General features: G+C 44.3%; 13 protein-coding genes across 13 annotated transcripts; 6 read left to right on the forward strand and 7 right to left on the reverse strand.

The window, feature by feature from the left end:
* Positions 1–17: 17 nt before the first annotated feature.
* DI09_12p150 (uncharacterized protein) lies at positions 18–3,261 on the reverse strand (the record flags this gene model as incomplete). The annotated part of the gene is made up of 2 exons (XM_013383820.1): positions 18–3,094; positions 3,204–3,261. 2 exons carry the CDS (start codon positions 3,259–3,261, stop codon positions 18–20), a joined length of 3,135 nt encoding a protein of 1,044 aa, XP_013239274.1.
* A 650-nt stretch (positions 3,262–3,911) lies between these two features.
* DI09_12p160 (uncharacterized protein) lies at positions 3,912–4,904 on the reverse strand (the record flags this gene model as incomplete). Its single annotated transcript, XM_013383821.1, has 1 exon — positions 3,912–4,904. One exon carries the CDS (start codon positions 4,902–4,904, stop codon positions 3,912–3,914), a length of 993 nt encoding a protein of 330 aa, XP_013239275.1.
* A 770-nt stretch (positions 4,905–5,674) lies between these two features.
* DI09_12p170 (vacuolar amino acid transporter 5) lies at positions 5,675–7,715 on the reverse strand (the record flags this gene model as incomplete). The annotated part of the gene is made up of 2 exons (XM_013383822.1): positions 5,675–5,901; positions 6,857–7,715. The coding sequence occupies 2 exons, from the start codon at positions 7,713–7,715 to the stop codon at positions 5,675–5,677; spliced, it is 1,086 nt and encodes a 361-aa protein (XP_013239276.1).
* A 133-nt stretch (positions 7,716–7,848) lies between these two features.
* DI09_12p180 (ribosome biogenesis protein Erb1) lies at positions 7,849–9,814 on the reverse strand (the record flags this gene model as incomplete). The annotated part of the gene is made up of 4 exons (XM_013383823.1): positions 7,849–8,128; positions 8,158–8,470; positions 8,505–9,148; positions 9,174–9,814. 4 exons carry the CDS (start codon positions 9,812–9,814, stop codon positions 7,849–7,851), a joined length of 1,878 nt encoding a protein of 625 aa, XP_013239277.1.
* A 231-nt stretch (positions 9,815–10,045) lies between these two features.
* DI09_12p190 (uncharacterized protein) lies at positions 10,046–10,644 on the forward strand (the record flags this gene model as incomplete). The annotated part of the gene is made up of 2 exons (XM_013383824.1): positions 10,046–10,183; positions 10,219–10,644. The coding sequence occupies 2 exons, from the start codon at positions 10,046–10,048 to the stop codon at positions 10,642–10,644; spliced, it is 564 nt and encodes a 187-aa protein (XP_013239278.1).
* Positions 10,645–10,743: 99 nt separating this feature from the next.
* DI09_12p200 (putative ubiquitin/ribosomal protein S27a fusion protein) lies at positions 10,744–11,202 on the forward strand (the record flags this gene model as incomplete). Its single annotated transcript, XM_013383825.1, has 1 exon — positions 10,744–11,202. One exon carries the CDS (start codon positions 10,744–10,746, stop codon positions 11,200–11,202), a length of 459 nt encoding a protein of 152 aa, XP_013239279.1.
* A 334-nt stretch (positions 11,203–11,536) lies between these two features.
* On the forward strand, positions 11,537–12,772 carry DI09_12p210 (uncharacterized protein; the record flags this gene model as incomplete). The annotated part of the gene is made up of 2 exons (XM_013383826.1): positions 11,537–11,657; positions 11,718–12,772. 2 exons carry the CDS (start codon positions 11,537–11,539, stop codon positions 12,770–12,772), a joined length of 1,176 nt encoding a protein of 391 aa, XP_013239280.1.
* Positions 12,773–13,164: 392 nt separating this feature from the next.
* Positions 13,165–14,780, reverse strand: DI09_12p220 (uncharacterized protein; the record flags this gene model as incomplete). Its single annotated transcript, XM_013383827.1, has 8 exons — positions 13,165–13,474; positions 13,502–13,643; positions 13,673–13,970; positions 14,003–14,212; positions 14,245–14,318; positions 14,344–14,455; positions 14,491–14,551; positions 14,584–14,780. The coding sequence occupies 8 exons, from the start codon at positions 14,778–14,780 to the stop codon at positions 13,165–13,167; spliced, it is 1,404 nt and encodes a 467-aa protein (XP_013239281.1).
* A 215-nt stretch (positions 14,781–14,995) lies between these two features.
* Positions 14,996–15,777, forward strand: DI09_12p230 (uncharacterized protein; the record flags this gene model as incomplete). The annotated part of the gene is made up of 3 exons (XM_013383828.1): positions 14,996–15,079; positions 15,116–15,288; positions 15,513–15,777. The coding sequence occupies 3 exons, from the start codon at positions 14,996–14,998 to the stop codon at positions 15,775–15,777; spliced, it is 522 nt and encodes a 173-aa protein (XP_013239282.1).
* A 57-nt stretch (positions 15,778–15,834) lies between these two features.
* Positions 15,835–17,376, reverse strand: DI09_12p240 (class A phosphatidylinositol glycan; the record flags this gene model as incomplete). Its single annotated transcript, XM_013383829.1, has 7 exons — positions 15,835–16,193; positions 16,225–16,310; positions 16,342–16,424; positions 16,452–16,666; positions 16,701–17,016; positions 17,040–17,255; positions 17,287–17,376. The coding sequence occupies 7 exons, from the start codon at positions 17,374–17,376 to the stop codon at positions 15,835–15,837; spliced, it is 1,365 nt and encodes a 454-aa protein (XP_013239283.1).
* A 247-nt stretch (positions 17,377–17,623) lies between these two features.
* DI09_12p250 (uncharacterized protein) lies at positions 17,624–18,361 on the forward strand (the record flags this gene model as incomplete). Its single annotated transcript, XM_013383830.1, has 1 exon — positions 17,624–18,361. One exon carries the CDS (start codon positions 17,624–17,626, stop codon positions 18,359–18,361), a length of 738 nt encoding a protein of 245 aa, XP_013239284.1.
* A 142-nt stretch (positions 18,362–18,503) lies between these two features.
* Positions 18,504–19,186, reverse strand: DI09_12p260 (uncharacterized protein; the record flags this gene model as incomplete). The annotated part of the gene is made up of 4 exons (XM_013383831.1): positions 18,504–18,623; positions 18,657–18,888; positions 18,919–19,058; positions 19,088–19,186. 4 exons carry the CDS (start codon positions 19,184–19,186, stop codon positions 18,504–18,506), a joined length of 591 nt encoding a protein of 196 aa, XP_013239285.1.
* Positions 19,187–19,930: 744 nt separating this feature from the next.
* DI09_12p270 (uncharacterized protein) lies at positions 19,931–25,235 on the forward strand (the record flags this gene model as incomplete). The annotated part of the gene is made up of 7 exons (XM_013383832.1): positions 19,931–20,220; positions 20,824–21,191; positions 21,385–21,742; positions 22,003–22,026; positions 22,122–23,001; positions 23,078–23,487; positions 23,696–25,235. 7 exons carry the CDS (start codon positions 19,931–19,933, stop codon positions 25,233–25,235), a joined length of 3,870 nt encoding a protein of 1,289 aa, XP_013239286.1.
* Positions 25,236–25,255: the final 20 nt, after the last annotated feature.

Raw genomic sequence — 25,255 nt, forward strand, 5'->3', positions numbered from 1 at the left:
AAAATACAGGCTCGTAGTTAGCGAAAGCCAGATCTTCTGTTCGTCCTTGGTACAATAGCCGGCCTAGTAAGCGGAAGACTCTTTTGGGAGTGAGAAAGAAATCTCAATCCCGGCTGGCTTGAGAATGGCGTAGGAAACAACTGTGAAGACGCGTAACTTTCCTGTGAAGAAAAAATCAAGTTCTGCAACAGTGGATCTTGCTGCGTTGTCAGGCTTTGGCTTGATGGTTCTTTGGAAGTCTGTGAAAAGCAAAAAAGATCTTGTCGCCGAAAGATATTTCTGATCTTGAGCAGGTTTGGATCGTCAGGAATTTCCCTTTCCGCCACTGTCCGAAGCATCTGGTGCTCCCATAGATCACTTAGCTCTGTCTGTATGGTCGTCCCCATTGCTAATTTTTCTTCACAATGCATCTTTAGCTTCTCGGTTTCAGAAAGTTCCAAACTAAGAGCGCTTCTGTCAGCAGATTGGGAAAATTCCTTGCGAGTGATCTCTGAGAGAGAAAAGAACAACGAATCTGTGACTGCTGCAAGGGAAATAGCACTACTAGTGCGGTCTTTACAGCCTTCAAATGTTGGGGTGAGGCTAATGGTGTCAGGAAGCCCAACAAGCTTCAAAAAGGCCCTTCGCATTGCATGCAAATCGCCATCTTTATCGGCAGCGGATTGCTGCTTGGTTTGGTGTTCGGTCAGTAAGTATGCAATATGAGACAGCTTGAATTTGATAATTGGATCATTGCGGCTTGTAATTTCCCGAAACTGACGGATGAGACTCAAAAGTTGGGGCCATACCTCGTCAAGCAGCGAGTAGAGGAGATAAAAAGTGCACCTCTTTTGCGGGCGTGAAATCCGCTTTAGCTGGCTCCGCATGACACGCTGTCGTAGTTCGTTCAGGGAGCAGCATGCAATGAATGGCTTTCTTGAGCTTTCAACCATCGTTTCTGAGGTATCAGAGATGGGGCTTGATTTGGAGGTACCAAGATCCTGAAGGATAGCCACAAGGTCGCTCTTGATGAATTCAACAAAATCCTCTCTAGGCATGTCGTCCTGAAACGAATGTAGGCTTGTTCCATATGACTGATCACCTGTAAAGTTACCTCCCAAAGTCAATAAAAGAAACAACTTGAACCACGAAAAGATGCCGACAACTGTGTGTTTCTTTCGAAAGTTGCTTTTGGAAAGCCCGACTTTAAAGGCGGAACGATATGACCATTGCTTGAAACCTTCAAACGGAAGCTCGAAAGTATATCTGGGGACAGCTGACAAAGACCGCTGTAAATCCTCAAATGACGCTCCGGGAAAGGGGGTTGGTAGCGAAATGCTAGATGAATTTGTATGGGACAGCCAGCGGTATGAGATCAGGTAAATTTCGTGATCCGAATAGTATTGTAGAAAATGGACATCAACATACCCATTGCCCGGGAAACATAGCGGAGCGACGTCAACTAGAAAGGCATTCCTCTGGGTGGTTGTGAAACACACAGGAAGAGCTGTGCTAACCGCGGAACCGTTGCGAAACCCCCAACCGACGCCGCTCTTTACAGCTGGAATGCGGATTGCGACCTTGCTAGGGGCAGAAGAAAATTCCGTTGTTGGAAGAATGGCCAGTTGTATTTCTTGTGAAGCTTTATCCCAAATGACAATACCGAAAAAATCAACGCTCAAGTGGAACAATCGAACACTGGTATGGCGATGCTCATGGCTCGTGCCCGTAAGATAATCGAGGCTCCAGCAATGAGTGGTCCTCCATTCGGAAAAAGTCGGAAAAGAGACCAGTTGGTCAACGAAAACCTTTTCATTGCTGATGGAGAGGATTCCAGGGACACTTGATGCTCCCGCTGTGGCATCAGTATCGCCTCTGATAACCTCTCCCAGTGGCGGGAGAAAGAGGAAAGGCACGCCTTCAGAAATCTTCCCGATCACTTCGGCTTGCTGATCGCATTTAAGCAAAAGGAAACACTCTCCAATGGCAATCCAAAATCTACCCTCTTGAAGGGAGTATTCGAAGATGATGGGAATCAATTCCGTTTCCTTTTTATTTACAACGAGATGACAAAGATCGTACGAGTGAAGCCTGCTCTTATCACCGCCATCCCCTACGCTCCATTCAATAATAGTCAGATCTGAGCAAAGAACAGCAAAATCTCCCTTCACTCTAGGCGAAATCTTCAATGAGAGCAACGAACATCGTGGGTCCTTTTGCATCTTTATCGCAATGTACTCATTGATAACATCTGGGGTGATCCTCCCATTATTGCTCCACCACAACAGTGAATTCCACTTTGAAATCTTTGTAGGAATGCTGAAAATTTGGACAGAATAAGATGTCCTGATTCCCAAAACCGGAACACTGCAAGTTGACGGTGCCCGGGATATTTCCATGATGGGTTGGGCAGTTTCTTTCCACAAGAGCGTCGATTTTTCCGAGTGCATGTTAGTTTGTGAAGATCCCTCCATAAACGAAACTCGAGGGATCAGAAGAGGATCGATTAGGGAGAAGGGCCTCTTGGAGATGCGGTCGACCACAGGACCAACATGCTCCGCTCGAAGTGCCCATAGCTCGGTATTTGATGTTCCCTTAATCACAAGCAGAAATTGAAGAGAAAGATCTTGATGATTGGCAAAGTCCTTGAAAGCAGTCTCCATTACGACGGCTCTAATGGTATGCTTTGAAAATATCGAATAGCAAGGCGGTGGAAGCATACTTGTCTCTGGTAACGGTAATTCCTTTGTTTCTGGCGGAAATAGAGGCTCTGTAGTTGGCCCATCGGCTACAAGAGGCAATGTAACTGTCTTTCCGAAAATATTTTCCTCCTCAAGAAATGAAGCAAGAAGCTCTGATGAGATATGGAGGTTGCGATGTGCCTTTTGAAAATCGCTCGTCATGTTTTTCAGAAAATTTTTCTTTGCAGCAGCAGGCACTTTTGTTGCGGGTTTCCCAAGACATTGCGTTACAGAATGAGCTGCATTTGCACGCGTCAGTTCTTCCAGCTCCTCCACGATAAGGTCGTAAGGAGAGGAAGAAGTGAATTTGCGCAAGAACAAAAGAGGTGAGATTGGAAATATGGTGTCCCATCTGGGACTGGAATTTGTCTCAACTGTGGGCAGCCTCTTGTTGTTGCACGAGCTCCTGGGGCGCTCGTGCATAGACTGAATTGAAAGTTTATAAAATTAAATTAGGGTTACATTTATTGAGGTACACTATACCATCCCGGCCGGCCGGAGCCCCGATTAATACAGCCAGGGTAGCGTTCGGAGCGTACATTTTGCAGAACTCGGTTCGATGATGCCGCAAAACGAGTAGCCGCACCAGTAAATTATTTCTTTTGAGTCTGACTTAATTTATTAAATTTAGGGTTGGAAGATCTGTTTAATTCCAATTGTATCTTGCTTGCCATGTCAGCTCGTGTCCCTCCTGGAGACAAGTCGGCCATCCATCGACGGCTGGTAGAGCTTTCGGACTCGCTTCTCAACACCATGCATCGAACTCAGAAGGTAATAAAAGACGATCTCGACCGGCTAAAGAAATCAGAGTTCCACATAGAGAGCCGCATCTCGAGCGTCTCAAAGGAAGAAACCCTAATTAAGGCTTTCAACGAGCAGACTCGATATGGAACATTTTATGTCTGGATTGTCTTGATAATTTGTACACTTTTATTTTTCTTTGTCATTTTTTTCATCAGGGCCATTGGCTGAGTAATGAAGTAAAGTCTGCAAAATCACACCCAAAGCGACCCCCCCCCTCCATTTAATCCAACAATCCCATCCGGCCATTTAAATTCGGGGTTTCAGGCAATGGAAACCGAATTTTTATTATTTACGTACCATAGTGGCATGACATTTGTGGCCAGAAAATAAGCTATCCAAGTGACGTTAGGACAAAGGATGTTGGTGCCTGGCGGCACTAGAGGCGTGTTATTCTTTGGCATGTCGCTCCCAGAAATATTCGATTTCATCAAAGAATTTAGTAAAGGACGAAAGATGGGAAAAGGCCTCAACCATACCAGAGCTATACATAAATTCAAGAAGATCAGAAATGTATGCAGGCTGTTCATCTTCAGCATTGACAGATGATTGATCCTGAGCATTGACAGATGATTGATCCTGAGCATTGACAGATGATTGATCCTGAGCATTGACGGACAATTCGCCCTTTTCAATGATCGAAATCATGACAAAAAATTTGGCAATAGCCCTGGGGATGATCAGATTTTCAGAAATGGAGGCTGGATTTTGGCGTGGGCTCCAATTGCAGCGCTCGGTGACGCGCTTCCATATTTTGGAGGCGAGCCAGATGGCATTAAATGAAATGGCAGCGAGGGCCATGATCCAGTTATTTCTTTCTACTTCGCTAATTTTTTGGACTTTGTTGACAGGTAACTCTGGTATCGCTGGCGTGATCAGAATATCACTCGTAGTCTCCGTACTATTGATTGACTTTTGTCCAATCTGGATTGCAGGGGAGGCGCCAGGCATTCTTACAATCGGACATGGAAGGCGAGAAGAGGAATTATCGTGAAAAGATGCTGAAGAGGGTGGTGGTGGTGAAAGGATCCTCTTGTGGAAAACGTCAAGAATGGTCAAAAAAATTGAGAGCAGGGCATTGGTCTGTTCGTATGGTAGCCCTGCAAATATAAAATGGGGTGACTTACTGTAAATGTCCCCATCTTCGGGAATGAAAAGATTTGCTACTTTGATGATGGAGCCGCAATGCTCAATTTGATACAAGGAGCAGAGGCTCTTAATTGAGGGCTGAGTAAATATGTTCCATCTGATCCGTTCAAGCGAAATTAGTCTTGGCCTAAGCTCTGCAATTTCATCCGATATTTTTGCAGTGTTCATGCTGCATTCCTCAAGAATTTGTGCGAGGAGTCCCCTCAGGCATTCCCTTCGAGCTGACAGAGACATGCAGTCCAAGCAAAATCGGGATAAAAGCAGTGCGGTCTGCACACATAACTACTAACCATAACCCTAGCCATTCGACAGCTTGCCCACATTTGCGATTCGTAATGTAATGTTTATTGGATTTTATATTTTTGCAAAAGGAATGCAAAATTGGGGCTCTAAATGCCTTTTTAGATTCTTATTGATAGTTAAATTGACGCCTTTTGATTTAGGCCTTTTTGCGGGATCACGAGTCAAGAGTATAAAAAATCGCGTGGTCATTATTATTTTGCATGCTACCCATATTTATCTCATTAAAACGCTGAGAAACTTCAGAAATCACTTCGGAAAAGTAAAATACCCAGGGCCAAATATATACTAAAGCATTAAAACCTACAAATCAATTACCTTTTATATTATCCCAGAAGAAATAGATAACCAAAATCAGCAAAATCGAAATCGTAACGAAAAAAGGGTGTTTAATTATTCTGAAAATCGTTCCAAAAATCACATAAACAAATGAAAGAATCGAGTTTCTGGGTGCTGCGCTAATACCAGATGATAGCCCGAAAACACTAGGCAACTTGAAAATTCCGGAAAAGCCAAAGAGGGTATGTAAAATAAACAACCCCATGAGAGTCAACCCGATAAGAACCCCGGTGATTATAGGCATACCTTTTATACGGCTTTTGCCCGCTAACGCTTCATGCGCGCTGATTGATGACATATCTTCTGAATTAAATACCTTGGGTTTGATGGTTGCTGAAGTGCTAGATTCGGTATTATTGGTGATACTAGATTTTTGGGTTAGCATGTCTGCGTCTGGAGCTTTTTTCCTTCCAAGGGAGAAAACTACAATGCCAACAATAAGCAAAATGACCAAAATGGCGGAAACCGAGGTGATGATCAGTGACCTCTTGGATGCGAATAGCTTTCGAGGATTCATGTTGAATGGGAATAACTTTCGAGGATCCATGTTGGATGGGAATAAGTTTCGAAGATTGATGTTGGATGAGAATAACTGTCGAGGATTCATGTTAGAATGCAACTTGAAAATTCTTGAAAACAGGCCTTACATAAAGACCCATGCAATTGCATTGATTGGTGCGAATTATTCTAATTAGAAGATCAAAATTTAATTATTTCATCGAATCATGACATTTGAGAATTGGGGTTTATTTATGGCTCTGTAAACTCTATAATTTGGAAAGCAATTTATTTATCAAGGCATCTACCAATAGTAGCGCTGGTATGTGGCAAATAAATGGCATAGCAATCGATACACACATACCCTTCTTAATACAGACATTCATATCGGTAAGAGATTCGGGACCACGCTTGACGTCTTGGAACAAAACTAAACCTTGAAATGCGGTCACGTATGAAATCCGGTAACTTGTGTTACAAAATGTAGGTAGCTTTAAAATAGGATGTAAAATAAAATATCGGATACATATGTTTTTATATATTTCTAAGAAAGTAACAGAATGACCGAGGAAAACGAGCAAAGAAGGAAAACCAGAATGCCAAATACACCCAATATGCCCGCAATAATGCGTAGCGGCGTTTTTGGCGTGACCTTTCCGCTACGCGTCATCATCAAGTAGAATGTGGCGGGAAGGATGTAGCAAATGACAGACGACGAGAATGCTCCAACAAAACTTAGAACAACAATAAATGACGGCTGGAGCAGCGCAGTTCCCACCGTCATCAGCAAAAAAAAAGAGTCAGACAAAGCCTGGTGACAAACTCATTTCTTTCTCTCGTTGTCAAAAGGGACATTAGCTTTATAGCAGAAGCTCGATATGGAAGCACCTGCAGCGGATATGAGAAAGAAATCAACGTAGCGTAGAAAATCCGGGCAAGTTGGTATGGGATCGAATCGACGGGATACCATGTGAGTAGGGTTCCTGGCTCTGTGTTAAACTTGTCGAAAAACGAATACAACGAGCTGAACGAAAAAACAAGATACAAACTCAGGGCCACGCCGATTGCGACTCCACACATGGTTGCCATTGAGGAGACCTTGTTGTTTTTCGTTTCATTAAATAGGGTGAATATAATTTGGTGGCAAGAAAAAGCAAAAACGGCTGTCCCAAAAAAGCCGATGTTCTTAAGGGTGATCGGATATGCCCAAGAAAGCTTGTCAAATAACGCCCAGATGGAGGCAGAATTTCCGCTCGGTGGCGGAAGCGCCCAAATTCCATACACCGAAAGAAGGACCAAGTAAATGGTTGCCGCGATTCCAAACGCCGATGTAAATTGAAGTCTCTTGGAGGTCTTCAACATAGAAAGGGGGAACAGGATAAATGTGCCCATAAATAGCATCCATATCCTAGCATCTGCCAGAACATGCCCCTCGGAAAGATGAAGCCCCCACATTGCGACCTTGCTACATGTTGATCCAATAATCATCACATAGGATAGGGAAACGCCGATGGCTTTTGTCACGATGCAGATATCCAATATATGCCCTGCCAAAGGAAGTGTCGATTCTGCGAGCGAAGACGGCGACGAAGTGCGTCCAATATACGAGGCACATTCCAAATAAAGGTAAAGACCGGTGAAGGATGCTATTGCGGCGATCAGCAAAATCAACGGGCCCAAAAGATATCCAAACGAGAAAATTATGCACGGTAGACTGATGATAGCAGCCCCGATGGTGATTTTGATCAAGTTGAGGCCGGATCCGAAAAGTGTGGCGGTGGCTCTGCGTTCAAGCTCATCGTATTTGGACATGGAAGCTGTATCCATGTGAGCGGATTCGATTGTGGGAATCGAATTGAGATGTTGATCCATCACGGAGATTCCCTTAAGATTATGGAAACTTGACATTTACTGCCAAACCGATGAATATGATCTTAATTAGGGCCCCAGAATTAACAGTTAAAAATAACTTTTTTACATTTAAGTCTCTAAATTTAAAGTATGAATCATCGCACAAATAATCTCGGATTTAATTAATTAATTAATAAATAGTGGGGAGATACATCTGCATCGAGCCATCATTCGAGCCAAGATATATCCAAGGAAAAGACGGATGGAATGCAAGTGAATTGAGGGCGACCGACTTTCCCAGTGGCGTGACGGGCTTCAAAATCTTGACAGGCACCACAAGGGGATTTTGAAGCGAAGAATCGTCAAATACCTTTGCATAGCAAATGTGTGCATTTCCGTCGTCGCTGCAGCTGGCAAAGAGCGGGTATTTTTGGTGGTATGAAAGCGCACGGACCCCATCCTTGTGATATCTATGCAAGTAACGCAATGAAAATGCTACCTGAGCGTCTTGTAAGCATTGGAGAGTTCCATGTCAAACCAAGAGACACGGCAGTCAAGGGAGCCAACGATCACATGTTCGCCATGCGGGTGTACGCTCATGCAAGAGACGTTTTGAAGCCCCTTCATATCAATTCTCTTTTGTACAAGCTGTTTAGAAAGATCATAGGACCTGATTGCCCGTTGGGTAACCAAGAAAAAGTATGGTTTTGTTGGATGGAAGGCCGCATCGACAGCAGTTCCATCAATTTTTTTAAATGGAAGCTGGAAGCTGGCTTTTGAAAGCTGGTGGATGATAATGGCACTGTTGTTGGCTAAAAATTAGCTAAGCAAATGATAAGGGGGTACCCTTTGGTGCCACTGAGGCCAAGTAGTCTCCTTTCCGATGCCAGGCAAGCCGTGTGATCGCATGCGAATTGATGGCGAACGAAACGACCTCTAAAGGAATTTCCTTTCCCAAAGAAATGAGTCTTTTCTGAATCCAAGATTCGTTCTTTTGCAACGCATTGAACAAATTTCCAATCAGCGATTGCTGAACAGAAGACCCAATAAACAGATTCAAAAGAATTAATTTTGATCCGCAGGAAATAGCAGCAAGAGAACCCAACTGGGCTGTTGGATTCCATGCAATTGAAGAAACCGGATCTTCGCCCTCGCTTATCAGCCATTTGGCATATGTTTTTCCAAAAATCACGTCCGAAAGGGTCAACGAACCATCCGCAAAGCCTGCAAGAAGCCAATGGCCTGTTGCGTCAATTGCCATCGAAGTGATGGGTGAAGAAGTCGGGTAAGTTGTAGCATCAAGCTTCAAACCAAGCACATTTGGATATGGACGGAGATCAGAAAGCTCTGGAAGCTTAGGAAGCATGCTTTCAGGGTCAATATTCAAACGGGACTTCTTTGCTCTTGGGCAAAGATATAAATCAAGGCAGCGGGAAAATCGTTCTTGCATTGCATATGGGTATCCCGGGACGTGTCTCAATGAAGAGTAGCTGAAAATAAGCAACAAAATCTTACCTGGTAGGAATCCATTTTCGAGAAGGCTTTCCAGAGGCAACCGATTTTTCAAAATGCTCTTTGACGGAAGACGTGGCAAGGTACTCTGGCAACGGCCTATAAGACTCGCGATGCCCTGGCAAAGTGATTTTAGGTGCAGCAATATGGGAATGGATGGATGGCGAATCAGACACAGAGGACGACCACAAGTCGAAAAACACATCAGTTTCCGTGCACTCCTCTGGCTGTCGCTTGATCCATCCCTGTCGGATTGCATGCACAAGTTTCTTGACTTTTTTGGCTTCATGTGCAGAGGGCAAAAAGCCTCTTTTGGGCGGGTTCGTATTCAACGCAACTGGCACATGCTGAACGGTGCCGGTAAAAAAATCTATGGATGGGGCAAAGGGATCGAAATGTATATCGGCCGTGGTTCCCTCAAAAAGCGCGGTTATGATCTCCAGCTCTTCCCGAGTGAGGGGCTCGCCATCTGGAGCAATGGTCCGCCATGCACTTGGATTGTCCACGGAGGAGAGAAAGGCATCCAGGGATGTTGCTTGCATTTGAAATGGAATTTGAAATTTAAAATCAAAATTCTTATTCAATTTATTAATTGCATCATGAGTTATGATCGAGCACTGACTATTTTCTCTCCCGATGGACATTTATTCCAGGTCGAATATGCCATGGAGGCTGTCAACAAGGGATCAACTGCAGTATTTTCTATTTCGTTACCCATGTCTAGGTTGCTGTTCGCGGCGCAGATTCGCTAGCAATCGCAGTGGAGAAGAAGTCTGCACACAAATTGCAAGATCCGAGAACAATTCGAAAAATCTATTCTTTGGATAGTCACATTTTCTTCACATTTGCCGGTATTGCCGCTATAAATTAATCCAATGCTCAACGTAGGATTGAACGCAGATGCCCGTGTTTTGGTTGACCATGCTCGTGTTGAGTGCCAGAGCCACAGATTGACATTCGAGGATCCGCCAACGGTAGAGTATGTTGCCCGGTACATATCCTCTCTGCAACAAGTAAAATGAGCCACTAACGGTAGAAATATACGCAGCGAGGAGGCGCCCGTCCATTTGGCGTGTCCGGCCTGCTGGTTGGCATTGATCCCGATGGTACTCCGCGTTTGTATTTGACAGAGCCATCTGGAACGCACACAGAATGGACAGCAAATGCTGTTGGAAAAAATTCTTCCACCGTAAAAGAATTTCTAGAAAAAAACTACGACAAAATGATGGAAAATATGGAGAACGCCGAAGGTGCAGAAGAAACAATATCTCATTCCTCCACAGCCCACTTGGCTATTCGCTCTTTACTCGAGGTTGTGCAAACAGGTGCATCTTCGATCGATGTAGCTATTCTTACAAAAGAACCATCCATCGCCTTTCTTTCCGCTGCAACCATCGAATCGATTATCCAGTCAATCGAGAAGGAAAAAGAGGCCGAAATGGAGAGAAAGAGAAGGCCTCTGATCCRACCCTAACTCTACCTAATACAAATTGTAAACTTTAAACTTAATTTTAAACGGAATCACACCTTGCAACCCATGTATGGTGTGGAGAATTTTTTTTTTCAAGTCAAGATGCAAATCTTTGTTAAGACCCTTACAGGAAAGACCATCACTCTCGAGGTAGAATCCAGTGACACCATTGAGAATGTCAAGGCCAAGATTCAAGATAAGGAGGGAATCCCCCCCGATCAGCAGCGCCTGATTTTTGCCGGAAAGCAGCTTGAGGATGGACGTACACTTTCCGACTACAATATCCAGAAGGAGTCTACTCTTCATCTTGTACTCCGACTCCGTGGTGGTGGCAAAAAGAAGAAGAAGAAGAACTACACCACTCCAAAGAAAATCAAGCACAAGAGAAAGAAGGTTGCCCTTTCTATCCTCAAGTACTATCAAGTCGATGCCAACAACCGCATTGTTCGCTCCCGCCGTGAATGTCCCAATGAGTCCTGTGGATCTGCTATCTTTATGGCCAAGCACGAAGAGCGTCAATATTGCGGAAAATGCCATATGACTCTCATTACCAAAGCTTAATATTTGATAATAAAACTTGAGCTCAATGATGACGAGATGCCTCCATCTCTAGTTGCGCTTTTCACCCCCTTTCCGTAGCATCTCAATTTTTCCATAGGAATTTTTATCGGCCCCGTCTTATCGCTACTGCCCTGATATATATTTTGCGTGCCCGCCTCCCTCCCGGCCTTTGGTAGCCTGCGTCCGAGTCCCTCGCTTGCGTGCTGCATTTATCGTGATTTTTTCCAATATAATTTCAGCTAGAACCCGATTTTTCCTAGCATAATTTCAGCTAGAACCCGATTTTGGCAACTTGAAATCAAATCATTTCTGTGTTTCAAATTTTAATTTTAAGATGTCCACGGCTGCCAAGTACATTGGCTCTCGCATCAGCCTTATAACCAAGTCCCAAATTCGATACGAGGGTATTCTATTTGCGCTAGACCATGAAGCATGCTCCGTATCCATAGAACAGGGTTAGTATGGCAGATTGCATTCAAATATTGCTTTCTTGGTTTGAGTAAATTTATTTCTAGTTAAATGCCTGGGAACGGAGGGCAGAAACAACGGTATTCGCGAAATAGCACCATCCCCAACCATTTACGAGATGATTGTTTTTCGCGCCTCCGACATTATCGAGCTAAAAATTATCAACGCTAGCCCGGTGGTGGATCCAGCCATCCTGTCATCGTCGTCAACCCCAAGTCGCCCTGGCTCGGGAGGTAGCAATGATGCCACTGGCAATAAAGCCGGTCCTGGCACGAAGGCAGCTATCTCTAACCCAACTGAAAAGGACAAACCCATGATTTCAACGATGCCAACGATGACCAAAATTAGCCACTTCTCAGCAGAGTCGACAAAGGCATCAAATGTAACTACACAAGCAAGCAACAAATCGAGCGTTTCGCCATCGATTGAAAGAAAAGAAAAGCCAATCGGCAAGACAGCAACTGTAGTCCCTCTATCGACCGAGGAGTCTAATCAAAAACTGCTGAGCACCTCAACATCTTCGGTTACCATTATTGATCCAGCGCCTTTGTCCAAGGCTAGCGAATTAAAGCCAGCAAGGACATACGAGCCCATAGGCCAAAAGACAGAAGGAAATGACATTCGGCCATTTTCTTCTTCCACGGGCACTTCAAACCCCCCACCTATGCAGCATGCAAAACCACATCCTGTGACGACCCCAAAGGTCCATGAAAATAAAAGGGTACCAAGAGAGAGAAAAGCTGGGTTCCCTCGAGAATTCGATATGGATCGCGCAAACCGTCGATTTGAAAATATTCTCGCAAAAGATGGGCTTCCTGAGCCCCAAATGCAATCTACATGCTATGACTCGAATGCATCTTTTTTCGATTCGCTTACATCTACCGATTTATCGTCCACTGGTGGTTCAGCAAATAAATCGTCGGCTAGGAAAGACATCCGTTTGAACGTAGAAACATTTGGGACTGTAGCTTATAGCACAAAACCCTCCTACTATCAGAAGACCCCTTCAAAAGGCCACAAAAACACACGCAAGTACCCAGGAAAGGGTTCTGGTACTGGAAGCCAACCCCAATTTCGACTCTCTTCATCTTCATCAGCTTAATAAAGTTTATCTCACTCCGTATTTGGGCCGGCAAACCTACACATATCCGCAGTGGCTCAACTAAAGGAGCCAAGGGCACGTAAGCGTATATCCAAAAGAGGATATTCATCATTTAATTTAAAAGCTAACAGGCAACAAGTGCATCCAAATAGAACCTAGTCGAATTCTGGGCAATGATCATTCCCCAACACTAGACAAGATTCATCGCCAACGTCAGAGTGATATATGACATCTGTCTAAGAAGAAAGAACGTCAAAATAGGCCTACAATTTCAGCTTGGGGTCCATGTAATCTCCATAGAGAGTCGAGAAGATTAACAGCCGCTACATGTAAAAGTAAATTGCATCTTACGAGGGGAGATGGCCATGTTTCGGGCTTGTAAAGCAATGTCTCTAACGGCAGCAAACGGAGATGCACGTTGCAATGTATTGGCATCTAAGTGCAAATATGAACCTATGATGATGGCCGTGCAAAAACCTGTTGGTGGAAATATCGTTGGAATATTGAGCTCCAACTCGATTTGCTTTTGCAAAATTTCCCTGTTGAAAAAAGTAAGAACACGTGGCGTACATTCCATTGCGGCCGCCATGTACCAACATAACCCTGCTTGGCTGGCATTGTTTTATCAGAGACAGAATGCCTTTTCCATCGGCATGCAGAGAAAACGAAAGATTCTGCACCTGGATGTTGACCGAAAGCTGACTTTCACCATCTGGCAGTTTAATCTACATGCATGAAGGCCACCATAAAGCTACCAATTTAGACCCAGAAAGCAATTGGGCCGCAATTGAGCCTGGCTGTGCATAGCCGGGAAGCAGCACCAAATTCCGTTCATCTGAAGCCCATTTTTTAAATACCTCATAGGAGGCTCCTGTATGGTTAAAAGGACAGTCTGCATACCTGACTGAAGAGATCCCGGAGATGCAAAGAGGAGCATGGGGCCCTCTAGCTCGGCAAACTGCATGTCAAAGGGACGAATAAACTTGAAATCGAATGGGTTCCCCATACCCTCTGATTGCATCCATTCTGGAAAGATCCGATAAATTGCATTTGCCCTCTCTGTAAGACCAGCATTGAAAAAAACTGGAATAGATTGGAGCCCCATTCTTTCCCAATACGATTCCACCACAAGGCAAAGCTCTTGCGCACGACCAAGCGCAAAAACTGGAATGAGAACTTTGCCTCCTCTGTTTAAAGCCTTTACTTGATAGGACATCATCAATTAATTACCTGGTGGATTTTAAACAAAAAGTCGCGTTCCCTTGATCGGCGTGTATCTCGAAGAAGCGTGGAGTAAGTGGATTCTGTGATCATCAAATCGGGATGCAATCGATCGATGAATGCCGCACCAAGGTGTCTATCGGCGATGCTATTGAAATCGCCGGTATAAACGACGGAAGACGTGCCGGTGTGTATGTGAAACATGACAGCGCCGAGGACCTTTCAAAGTTTGTAAAAACAAGTGCACTTACATGCCCGGCATAGTATGTGCGAACATAAAGATCTTCGGCAAGCGGCAAAGTTTCATTGAGATTCAAGACAATTACTATTGGGAAAAGATCAAGCCGAACCTTTGTTGATGCAATTCCAAATCATCTCAGACGAATACGAATGCTCCTCGTCCTTTTCAATCAGCTTTCTGCAATCCTCTAGCAACAGCGGTGCTATGGCCTTTGTTGGTCGCTGAAATAAGAGAAAATCGGTACCGTCATAATTACGGGAACGGCGTATCCAAGCTTTTCAGTAAAATAGGGAAGAGCCCCGCAATGATCAAGATGGCTGGGAGGGAGTTAGAAATAGCGCAAAATTACAAATGAGAAATGAACAAAAAATCGATCTTCAGCGAATGCTTTGAAAGCAGAGAAAAGTCGGGGAATCTTCGTGAATCGGTGTATTTCATATGTATACCGCAATCAAACATCAGAGTGTATTTGTTGTCAACTCTGACTACAATGCAACTTTTCCCGACATCCTGTCCAGCTCCAAGCACCAGGACATCCAGTGACATTAGGTGACGTTTTAGACCGGAAGTTGTCCAATTCAATAATTTGCAGGCAAACTCGACGGCAAACCATGTAATTAGGGTTGGGAATAAAATTTCATACCAGCCCCACAAAGCTCGTTTCAACGGACCGGAATTTATTTGCAATGACCGAAGACGTTTTTGAGTGTAGAGTGGAGTTTTCGCAACTGCTCTCACCGCTTCTTACCAGCAAAAAAACAATGTCACAGGCACTGGCGTATGCACTTTCACACTATTCCATTCACACAGAGCTTTTTGACGTCCTATTTTCGGAGCTGAGAGAGGTAAGCGGATAGGTGGATGATGCTCTATTTTCTTAGTCTGGACCCAGCTCGTCTCTGGCTGTAAAGAATTTGTACATTCTGCTTGAATTTATCGTTATTTCTTCGCTTGTAAATGGATGGCCTGGATATCGAGATGCAATGGAGCTAAAGATGCCGGCCATCCTTGGTATTCTGTTCCATCCGCGCAGACATCTCGACTATCACATCGAGTATCTAACCAAGGTAATCATTTACAGCATGCCCTTCTTTCGACACATTAACACCGGTGTCTTTGCAACAGACAATACGCGCTTTCTACGTTCCCTTATTAATCGGTCTAGTTGTGCCGGCTTTTAGCTGAACGCAACATTTTCTCCACCAAAATATCGCTTGAAATGATCAAGCATGTCGATACGTATTGCGCCAAGTAATTTTCTTTTTCTGTTTTTTCTAGCTGTACGCCCTCCAAGGACTATGACAAGCTTACCGGAGACAAATCCGAGCTTCAGGAACGCTTCGAGGAAGAGCGGGAACTACAAAAGCGACTTAGGGACATATCATTTCGGATATCGCCTCCTCTGGCACAAGGGGCTCCAGACTGGCACCCTATTGATGTAATTATGAAAGGCATTGAGAACGATGCTCCCCTCTCCGCACTGGATGTTAAAATCCTGTCTGCAGACCTTCAAACGTGGCAAAACTGCAGACAAAATAAATAACATAAAAACAGCTTGCAGGCATTTGATTATCGAGAAATTTATTGCACTGCAGTGCTTTTAGGATGCTCCGGTACCAGATCCATCGACGTTGCAGGCATCAGGAATTCTAGCAAAAGCAAAAGGAAGTAGTCCAAAATAATGAGGAGGCAAAGCATCTTTCCGAACCACTTTCCGCATCCATAGTATCTGTGGTGAAGGACAATTGCATTCATCTAACCTTCTGAGCCGCTCAATAAGCGTGGTAGAATAAACGCTCTCTAACAGGCAACGATTATAGACTATCTCGGTCCTTTTGGCAACGTTGGACCAAGAATAGCATCTGGCTATCTCCCGGTGAAAGCTTAGCATATCAAATGGCGGCTTGTTGCCGTTTTCCCTAAACTTTGCTATCGCTTTGGAGAGCTCTGAAAGCAAATCTATGATGGAGTAAATGGCGAGCAAACAAACCGTCAACTTCTGGCTTGCACAGGTGGATCATATGCGAGGGCAGAACTTCTGGAATTCCACCAACCTTTGTCGATACCACCAAAAGCCTATGGAAATAAATGGCACTGCAACACATACCCGCAAGAGGCGGCTTCTAAAATGGCAATGCAAAAGGCCTCCGTAAGCGAAGTATTTAAGAAGATGTTTCCTTGGATCAAAACCTATGTTTTACGGATTGAAAGCCGTACCTCTCTCACCTGGTGGTGCTTGAAAGATCCCAGGAGCTGCACTCTACCATGCAGAAAGTGGCACTCGACCATTTGTTCCAAATCAATCTTCTTTGGCCCATCTCCGGCGATCAAAAACTTCACATATGGAAAGGTGGTGCAAATCTTAGGGATGATTGCAAGCAGCAAGTCCATCCCCTTTCTATATACAAGACGAGATAAAATAACAATGGTGACTAAAAACAAGAAGTAAAGCGAAATGGTCTCAACTAAAATTTGGGTCTGATGCGTGCGGATCTGGCGTCAGATGTTCTGGAATGATAGCATTTGGAATTACAGAAACCCTGTGTGGATCCAATGCGGCTCGAAGAACCGTGTTCTCCTTGCTACGGTCAACGAGCCATTCAAACCTGGTATTGGACACACAAATGATATGGTCAATATCTGAAAGCGAAAACTTTAGACACTTGTTCATTAAAATCGAGCTGGTGTCTGCAAATCCAAACAGAGAATGGTCCGTAAAACATGTCTTGAGCCCCATCGTTTTGGCATGCAGTATGGCCTCATAAGACAGGTTGGAAAATGCCTAAACTAAGCGTTGACACGCACCTGATGGCCATGCACAATGTTGATCTGCTCGCGAACAAAAATTGCTCGAAGCCTTGGAAAGAAGGCAAACACTGTTGGGAGCGTAGATTGGTTATAAACAATTGCACCAGGCAAGTAGTATGTCTTCAGGCCGTTTAGAAGGTATCTGATCCCAATCCTGGACCCATATGCATGTGTCACGATTACAATCAAAAAATGAACATCAGCAAGTATTACCTCGTCATTAGACACCAACGGGTATTATTACCTTGTGGCCACGGGCAATTAGGCACTGGGCGAGACAGTACAGATGGGTCTCCACGCCCCCAATGTTGGGGTAAAAAAAATCAGACACCATGCTAATGGATTGAGCATCAAAATGCCACCGTTACCAGATATTAAGCCTGGAGCATGCATTCTCGTGCATTGCCCCAAAATTGCGCTGAGAAATGGCCTTCAAATTAAAAAAATTGGACATCTTTTTCCCTCATTTACAGTAGCCAATTAGGAAATCCTAAATCCGGACATTGATGATTAGATGCGAACAGCACGATGACCTAAAAGCTATGCACCATATAAGCAGAAATGCGTCTGGAATCATCTAGATGCTTCCACCAACCACCAGATTGATTGCATTTTCAACACTCCTCAGCTTTGCTTCCCCGCTTGCGGAGAACCAAATCCCAACAACAGGTGTATGGGCATTCCACACGGAACCGATAAGCATTCTCACAAGGAATTTGGGCAAAGTCCCAGTATACCACACCCAGATGCCATCGTTTCCTATTGAAAACTCGGATCTTGAATTTCCATCAATAACCTCGCCAGTGGATAGCCTCGATGGCATCACAACCATAATTCAGGCAACGACATCTGAGATCATCCTCAAGGCCACAAAAGTCAAAGGCTCATATAAGACCATTATTCAACTGCCCGCTCAACATCAATTGATTGATGGATCACTTCCCTTCCAACAATGTAACCCTGATAATGAGATCGGTTTCTTGGTTGGTAATTGTGAAACACCTAGGACTGTCACTGCATTCATTCCAATCATCTTTTCACATGTCGATGATGTCCCTAAATCATTAATAGTGTCCACACTTGCTTTGTTTTCAGCGATTCCAGTGGAAAAAAATTCCCCAAACACCATGATGGGCAAATCGTCTCCCTCAGCAGTTAAGCCAACAGCCATTAATTCATGCCCAATGGCTTCTGCCCTATTTTCGTCTTTGAACCCGATCCCCGCTATGAATTCTGCTCAAATGGCGCCTAGATCAAATTCTTCCGGGTCCGAAAATCTTGCAAAGTCGCGTTCACTTCAGGTGTCATCTGTCTTTTAATGGTTCAATTGCACTAATAAATGGTCAGAACACCGATTTTCAGGCCAACCTGTGCACCTGAAATGATGTGTAAAACAAAAAAGGGAGCAGATGCAAGTAATGCCTCTTAATTTAGTTGCTATTTATTGAAGATAGATACACATTATTGGGATGTTGCAACCTGGGCACGGCATCCCAAAAACAGAATATTCTTGGGAAGTATCACAGGATATGGCTCGGTGGTGCAACCTTGGACCTTAAAGTCTGCAAGTTTCTTTACACCCTAAACATTCGGTAATGACATCAGCAAACATACCAAGATGCTTCGCGCCAAATATGGCTGTGTAGATGTGGATGGCTCTTCCCATCCCACGGGAGGAGCGAAATCAACCTCTAAATCGGTGTCATTGATCTTAATAACAGAGTTTCCAGGTAGCGCTTCCAAAACCTCAAATGAGAGGCATTCCTCGCCAGAAAAGCCATCCGAGGCGATGGTAAATATGTCTCCCGGCGATAAGGTGTTGTAGTTTCGAAGGCCGTTTTCTAAGCTAATTAAAGGTAAATATCGGACTGCTTACACTCCCTTCGGATCCGTGAGCCCCAAAAATTCCACGCTCTGCGGCTGGATTTTGATAAACTTTCCCGTTGGGACGGCATCTGTGTCAACCCTTTCGATTTTGCATAGATCCCCAGACGACACTCCAAGTATTGAAAGTATCTATAAATAAAACTCGGCCGTATTCTAACCCAATTTGGGAGATATACAATTCCTTCGGGTGCCGTAAATTCAAGTACCCCGCAATAGGTAAACTTTGAGGAATCTTGGGAAGAAATCTTGAAAATCATTGGCGAATTGTTTGCAGCAAAAGCCTCTTCATGTTCGCCTTCAAAAGAGGGCAAGAAAACATTTCTTTGGGTTTCTCTTAGTATCTTTTCGAGCGAAGACGAGGGTAAAATAACTAGCCATTAAAAAAGCTCAAACCTTTTCCGCTCGTATTAAGCTGTGTTTTTTGCGACTCTGAGCGACGCATCATTGAGCCCGGATAGACCCTTAAAATTTGGCTAAACAAAGCAGAAGGTGCTAATGGTCTAAAAACATCAGAAAGAGTTGCACTGATGTTTGAAAAGGCTGAAAAGCCTCTTCTCTCGTGACGAATATTATCCTCATCTTGTGACTCGTTCGCATTAGAAAAAAAAGAAGAAACATTGGGGAAAAGAACCTCAGAGGCTCTTCCCAAAAAACCCCGAAAAGTAGACGGCGCTATTTCAGGCAATTCTACATCTGAAGCGCCAGACTCTTCATTGTCGTCACTAAATGTAGATACGTTTTCTCCTGAAGACGAAGAGATCGACATGTAGTTCGAGTGTGCATCCGAATCAGACGAGTCCGATTGTGATTGATAAGGGCTTACACTGACCATGTAGACTTGTAAATTTAAGGGGGCGACCACATTTATAACCTGCTTTTTGGGAAAATTTAATTGTAATTTTGTGGTGTCTAGATTTTGAAAATGGCCAAGTTTTGGTATTCAGTTGGGCTATGCACAATCAAAAAATTGTGGAATACCGGCCTTTGACAAAGGCTCATTGATGAGCTTGCTTTCGAGAAAGCCATTTCAACGTGTGTTTAGAAATTTATGTGTTTTGATGCTCACTATCTTTTTGTTTTACGTTTCATCGGTGGTTGTTAGCGTTGCAAACATGCCACGTGAAACGATTGAGCTTATAGCGACGTTGGGTCGATACACGATAAAAAATCAAAATATCGAAATACTCTCCGCATGCGTTGTGCTCTATAAGCCTATACTTGAACTTCTACCTGTTACCATCGATGCCAGCGTAGATATTGCCACTAAAATTTTTTATAGCACGAATTATAAGTCTGATGATTGTGACCCATTTCTTTGTGTATGAGCATGCACCCAATGTTTGAAAATAAAATTATATAAGTTATCTCGTTCCCACTAGATTCGTCTCGGAGGAAAGGYCAATTGTATTAACTATTTGTCCGTTTAATTGGCTATTTTCGTGCTTAGTGAAAATAAATGGTCCAGTAGAAAAATTTACAAACAATTTACTAATGCCTTTGAAGATCGGAAAGACGTTGTTGTGACTCTGCGAATAGCCTTGGAAGTAGCGCAAATAAAAGTACCTGTGAATAGAGTCCACCCTGGCCTGCTTTTAATTGATTTGAATTTGCAGAGAATGCTTTATGCTGGCCAGCGACTAGGGAATCAGAACACACGTATGTGTTGTACCTGATGCGGCTTAAGAAGATTGATCAGATGATAGATATTGATGAATATTGAATGCATTTCGTTTACCCGTTCCTCGACCTAGAATAAATGCCACCAAAATACCCCTCCTATCAGATCGCAATAAGAGATACAGGGCGGGGAGCCGAGCCCCTGGATCAGATTTGTAAATTTATCCAATAGATGGCGTGTAAGTCTAACCAGCTCATGACGAATATTTTGATCTAGAAATGATAAAATCTCCCCTACGTGGTATATCATTAGACGGTGGATGAAAGAGTACTTTGACCCCGGAGGACTCATCAARGGGATTGATGTCGTCTCTGCTCTACCGATGAGATGTAGCCGAGGCTCACCTTTCGAATCGTACGAAGGAGGTCGTCCAGTTTTTCAAAGTCCAGAGAGACCTCAGACACCTGGCTCGACATGTTCAATAATTAGCAAATTCTGGGTAGAAGCAACAAACGAAGAAAGAAAGAAAGAAAGGGAATTTATTTTAATTTTAAATTCAATTTGCAATGGGGGGCCTTCTTGGTTAGTGGGGCCATTTTTATCTCCCTATAGCACGGATCAAGAGGCTGCTGATAAATCCAGAAGTATTCCGGCGGAACAGCGAAATCATAAAAGAATATTCGAATACGTTTGCTTCCCAATTGCGACGTATATCTGGCACCTTGTTCATCGTTAGAATTCGAACGAGCAAAAGGAAAACTCTTCCAAGCATCGATTTTTGCATCTGCCGAGGTAATGGCCATTGTTGTCATCAAAGGATGCTCCGTTAATGCCTAGAATCAGGGCAATCGCACTCGATCGATCTTCATTTGTTCTTCCAGACGAATGCCATAGACGGAAAGCAACTCTTGTGGCAATCTCCTTCAGCGCCATGGGCTCAAATCATGTGGACAGCTTTGTCAATCCATTTGTTGCCACTAAGCGCCAAAGTTGTGTCGCTTGCTATCAAGTTTGTAAAATGGCTGATTGTAGGTGCGCGTGGTGGAAAATACCCTCTATGCTCTTCTGTGGCCATTGATCTGGTTATCAACCATGGATATCCCAAAACCAAGGCGAGTAAGTTTCGCCATCACTTACAAAGGCGTTTGTTACCAACTATTTTGGAGGCATGCAGAGCCAGGCCCACCAGTTGGGCGTACGAAATAGGATACCCGGCTATGTCTTTCTGGTTGACTCAGAGGGTACTCGTGACATTTTAATTTGGCAGGCAAAATCAGATGGAAAGCTACGGGAGAGGCAACCAGGGCCGAAATAGAGCAGATGTTTACGGTGTGTGATGGCCTTACAGCAAACAGACCGGAAAATTTGGAAACATAAATGCCACGATACCGCGATAAAGCAATCACATAAAAAGAGGCTACATGATGAATATGGTGCACATCAGTTTTGTCTTAGGGGTCCTTTAAAAGCTTTCCGGGTGTAAGGCCATAGTAGTAGAGTCACCAAGTGATTGGACATTTCCCAATTTGGATTTTGCCCCATTTTGGATACTCCGTTTTCGTTGTGATAATCAGTTGCTTGGGATGGGCTATAAAAGGAGAGCAACACGAGAAACCTCACATGGCAAAAATAGAGAAGCTTCTTACGGCCCTTCCACTGCTCATGCTGCTTGTCATTAGCATTAGTGCCCATGCCGGTTTCAATGGTTTGATATTCCCAAAACCTCACCCGATAGATTATCAGTCCCAGTACCAAAGCCAGCCAATCCAGCCGATGGGAGATCAATCTCAGGCACAGCCAACCCAGGTCATTAATGACTCCTTTCAAACTTACCCGATGAAACAGGGCTACACATCCTCATGCTACACCACACAAACGGTCCTAGAGACACAAACATTCTATCAGACGATCACAAGCACCGAAATGGAAACGAAAACGTCGGTCGCTGTTTTCACTTCAGTTTTCTTCGAAACATCAACAGTCTCTGTGACGGTGACGGAAACGGACACAGAGACTTCGGTTGTCCCCATTTCAACGACCATTGAAGTTCCAACTACCACGATGATACCTGTAAGCATCCCCATCTCCCAAACGGTTCTACTGACAGAGAGCATCCCAGTCACCGAAACTATCCCCATCACGACGGCTATTCCAATCACGGAGATAATTTCTGTGATGGCCTCCACATGCCCCGATGTCAGTCCGGTTTCTTCAACTGTTCCAAACGGACCTTTGGGCCCACAAGGAGGTCAAATCTACTTGAGTGGCTCAGCTCTGCCAACGATCCCTATTTCGCCCCAGGAAGTACCATATCAACATGCACCTACGAGCGTACCAATGGGAGGCACGGACATGCCAACGACGCCCATTGACACGTTTGGCGGTCAGTTAACGATGCCCACGAGCGCCCCAAGCGGTCAGCCGACAGTGGCGTTACCCCCGCTCACGCCGCTAGTATGAGAGAACTTATTAATGCTGATGAATGAATGCAATAAATAAAATTTAAATTTTCATACTGGAGCGGTTACAGGAGCTGCGGGTCGGCATTTTTTCAAAACGATATGCTGACATCACTGCAGAGGCCGATCGTGGCAAGATTTGTCTCCTGCAGGCCCCAAATGGTTTGATATTAGTCCAACTAAAGCCTGGAACATCGCTTTCCGGCCCTCTGTTGATAGCGGAGGAACAGATCCTGAAGGGAACAGAGGCCATTCCGCTCACCGAATCAATTTCGTTCAAGTTGCCACCAGGAAAATATCGCGTTATCGAGGTACAGGGCCATCGTTTTGAGAGAAACAAAACCGACACGAGCATTGATTTTACCGAGTGTACTCAAGCTACTGGCCCTATTGAGGACTCTCGTAATGACCTCACAAATGGAGATCAGCGGAATTATACCGGTGATCAAGGAAATGCCGCGGCACAGGCGCAAAAACTTATGTACGTAGCGATAATTGCCGGGGACGGGTGGTCACTGGGCGAAAAACGGTCCCATGACGCTGAGTGCGATGAGCTGGCTTAATTTGAAATAATAAATTTACAAGTGGAGCAAGATCCAGCGCATCGAGACCTGGACACGTTTGGAAGGTTGGTGTCTGTAGTTAATCGCAGTGATGTCGACTTGGGCTCCACTAAAAATATCGCTAAGGTCATCCCTGATGTGGGATTGTTCCAACAGGCCCTTGCAAGTTTATCATTTCTCGTTTATCGTAGATTTGGACCAGCATGCCATTTATATGGCGCCTGGGTTCAGTCTTTCTATGGCGCTGGCTGCTGCAACTTTAGGAGATCCTACTATGGATCCTGTGGTCATCGAGGTGCAGGAGCATGCCCGGCTATGCGCCGCGTTTGCGTATTTTGAAGCTTCCCATTTTCAGGGTAAAGCGTCCATACACGAAGCGGCAGCAAAATTGGTCGTCCAAATGACGCTTTCTCACAGCCTTTTTTGCGCTCCTGATCTCGTTTTTCGATATTTTCTACAAAGAGAAAGTAGTTGCCCGGATATCCCCATATGGGCTCCCCTCTTCGCATCTGTTGGCGTGATTCTCTGGTTGGAGAAGAATGCCATTGAAGAGGCCCAAATATACCTCAGCGAGGAGATCTCTTTTTGGAAACGCGCATTTTTTATCTCATGGGATGTTCTGGTAGCGCTTTTGCGTCTGTGCAAAATCACTGTCGATGAACAATCCTCGGCTAGGGGCCGTCCAATTTTTCCTGAAAATGCTGTCCGTAGTCTCCTGGGAATAAAAATAGGCTCTGGAAGGGCACTCTCCTTACTTTCAGAGTGGATTTCGCTGCTACTCAACATCACCGGGGAAGCGGGAATCTCTTCTCATAATTTTGAGATCAATGCACCTGCCTGTACCCCGGATGCAGACTCTTCAAGTGTATTACCATGTGCAAGTGTCTCAAATCTTTACACGAACCATAAAACCTTCGATATTGATCTTGGTTTTTCAGAAGATCATCCTGAACAGCCATTGCGGGCACTGATGGACGCATTAAGGGGCGAGCGAGCGGTAAACCCCTTGACCACTTGTGGGATGGATGCTATTATACGAGCAAAGCTAGAAACATTGGTCCAACTTTCGGAAAGCCCAATTAACTTGGCGAAAGCGCCATGGTTTCCCTTTTGTTTTTCTGACCAGTCGCTATGTGCGTTATCTTCCTCTCCGGCCTACGATTTGCCGACGCGGTCTCTGCTTTATCTTATATTATTAAAACTGGGAAGTGTGCTCCCCAGCGTTGAGAAGGAAATCCTTACGATTTATTGCATCCAAGAGTCAAAGCGTGTCCGTTTGTTAGCCAAGTTTTTACAGGCGAACTATAAAGGCGATTCATGGATTTGGGAAATGGTGGCTCTTGACTTTTTCCGTACGTTTGTTAGGCTTGGGATTGTCAAGGGCACCGATTCACCATATCGCAACAAATACGCACGAAGCGTCTTTCTCAAGCTGAAGCGCATGGATTCAGTCTTTTTTTGCAACAGCAATGATATGCCATCGATTCAGGGCAGTGCCACCTCTACTTTGATTGGAGAATGTGAAAGCAAAAAAGATCTTCGAGAGGTAAACAGAGTTGAGCCGCAGTCCAACTTGCACACGATTTTGTCGACCATTGGATACTTAGAAGACAGAGCTCAAGTTTTCCTTGCTCGTAAATACCCAATACAAACTAGAGCCTGTTGATTTTACACTAAGAGAAAATT

This window comes from Mitosporidium daphniae, assembly GCF_000760515.2.
Source record: "Mitosporidium daphniae strain UGP3 chromosome Unknown contig-12, whole genome shotgun sequence".
NCBI classification, from domain to species: domain Eukaryota; kingdom Fungi; phylum Microsporidia; genus Mitosporidium; species Mitosporidium daphniae.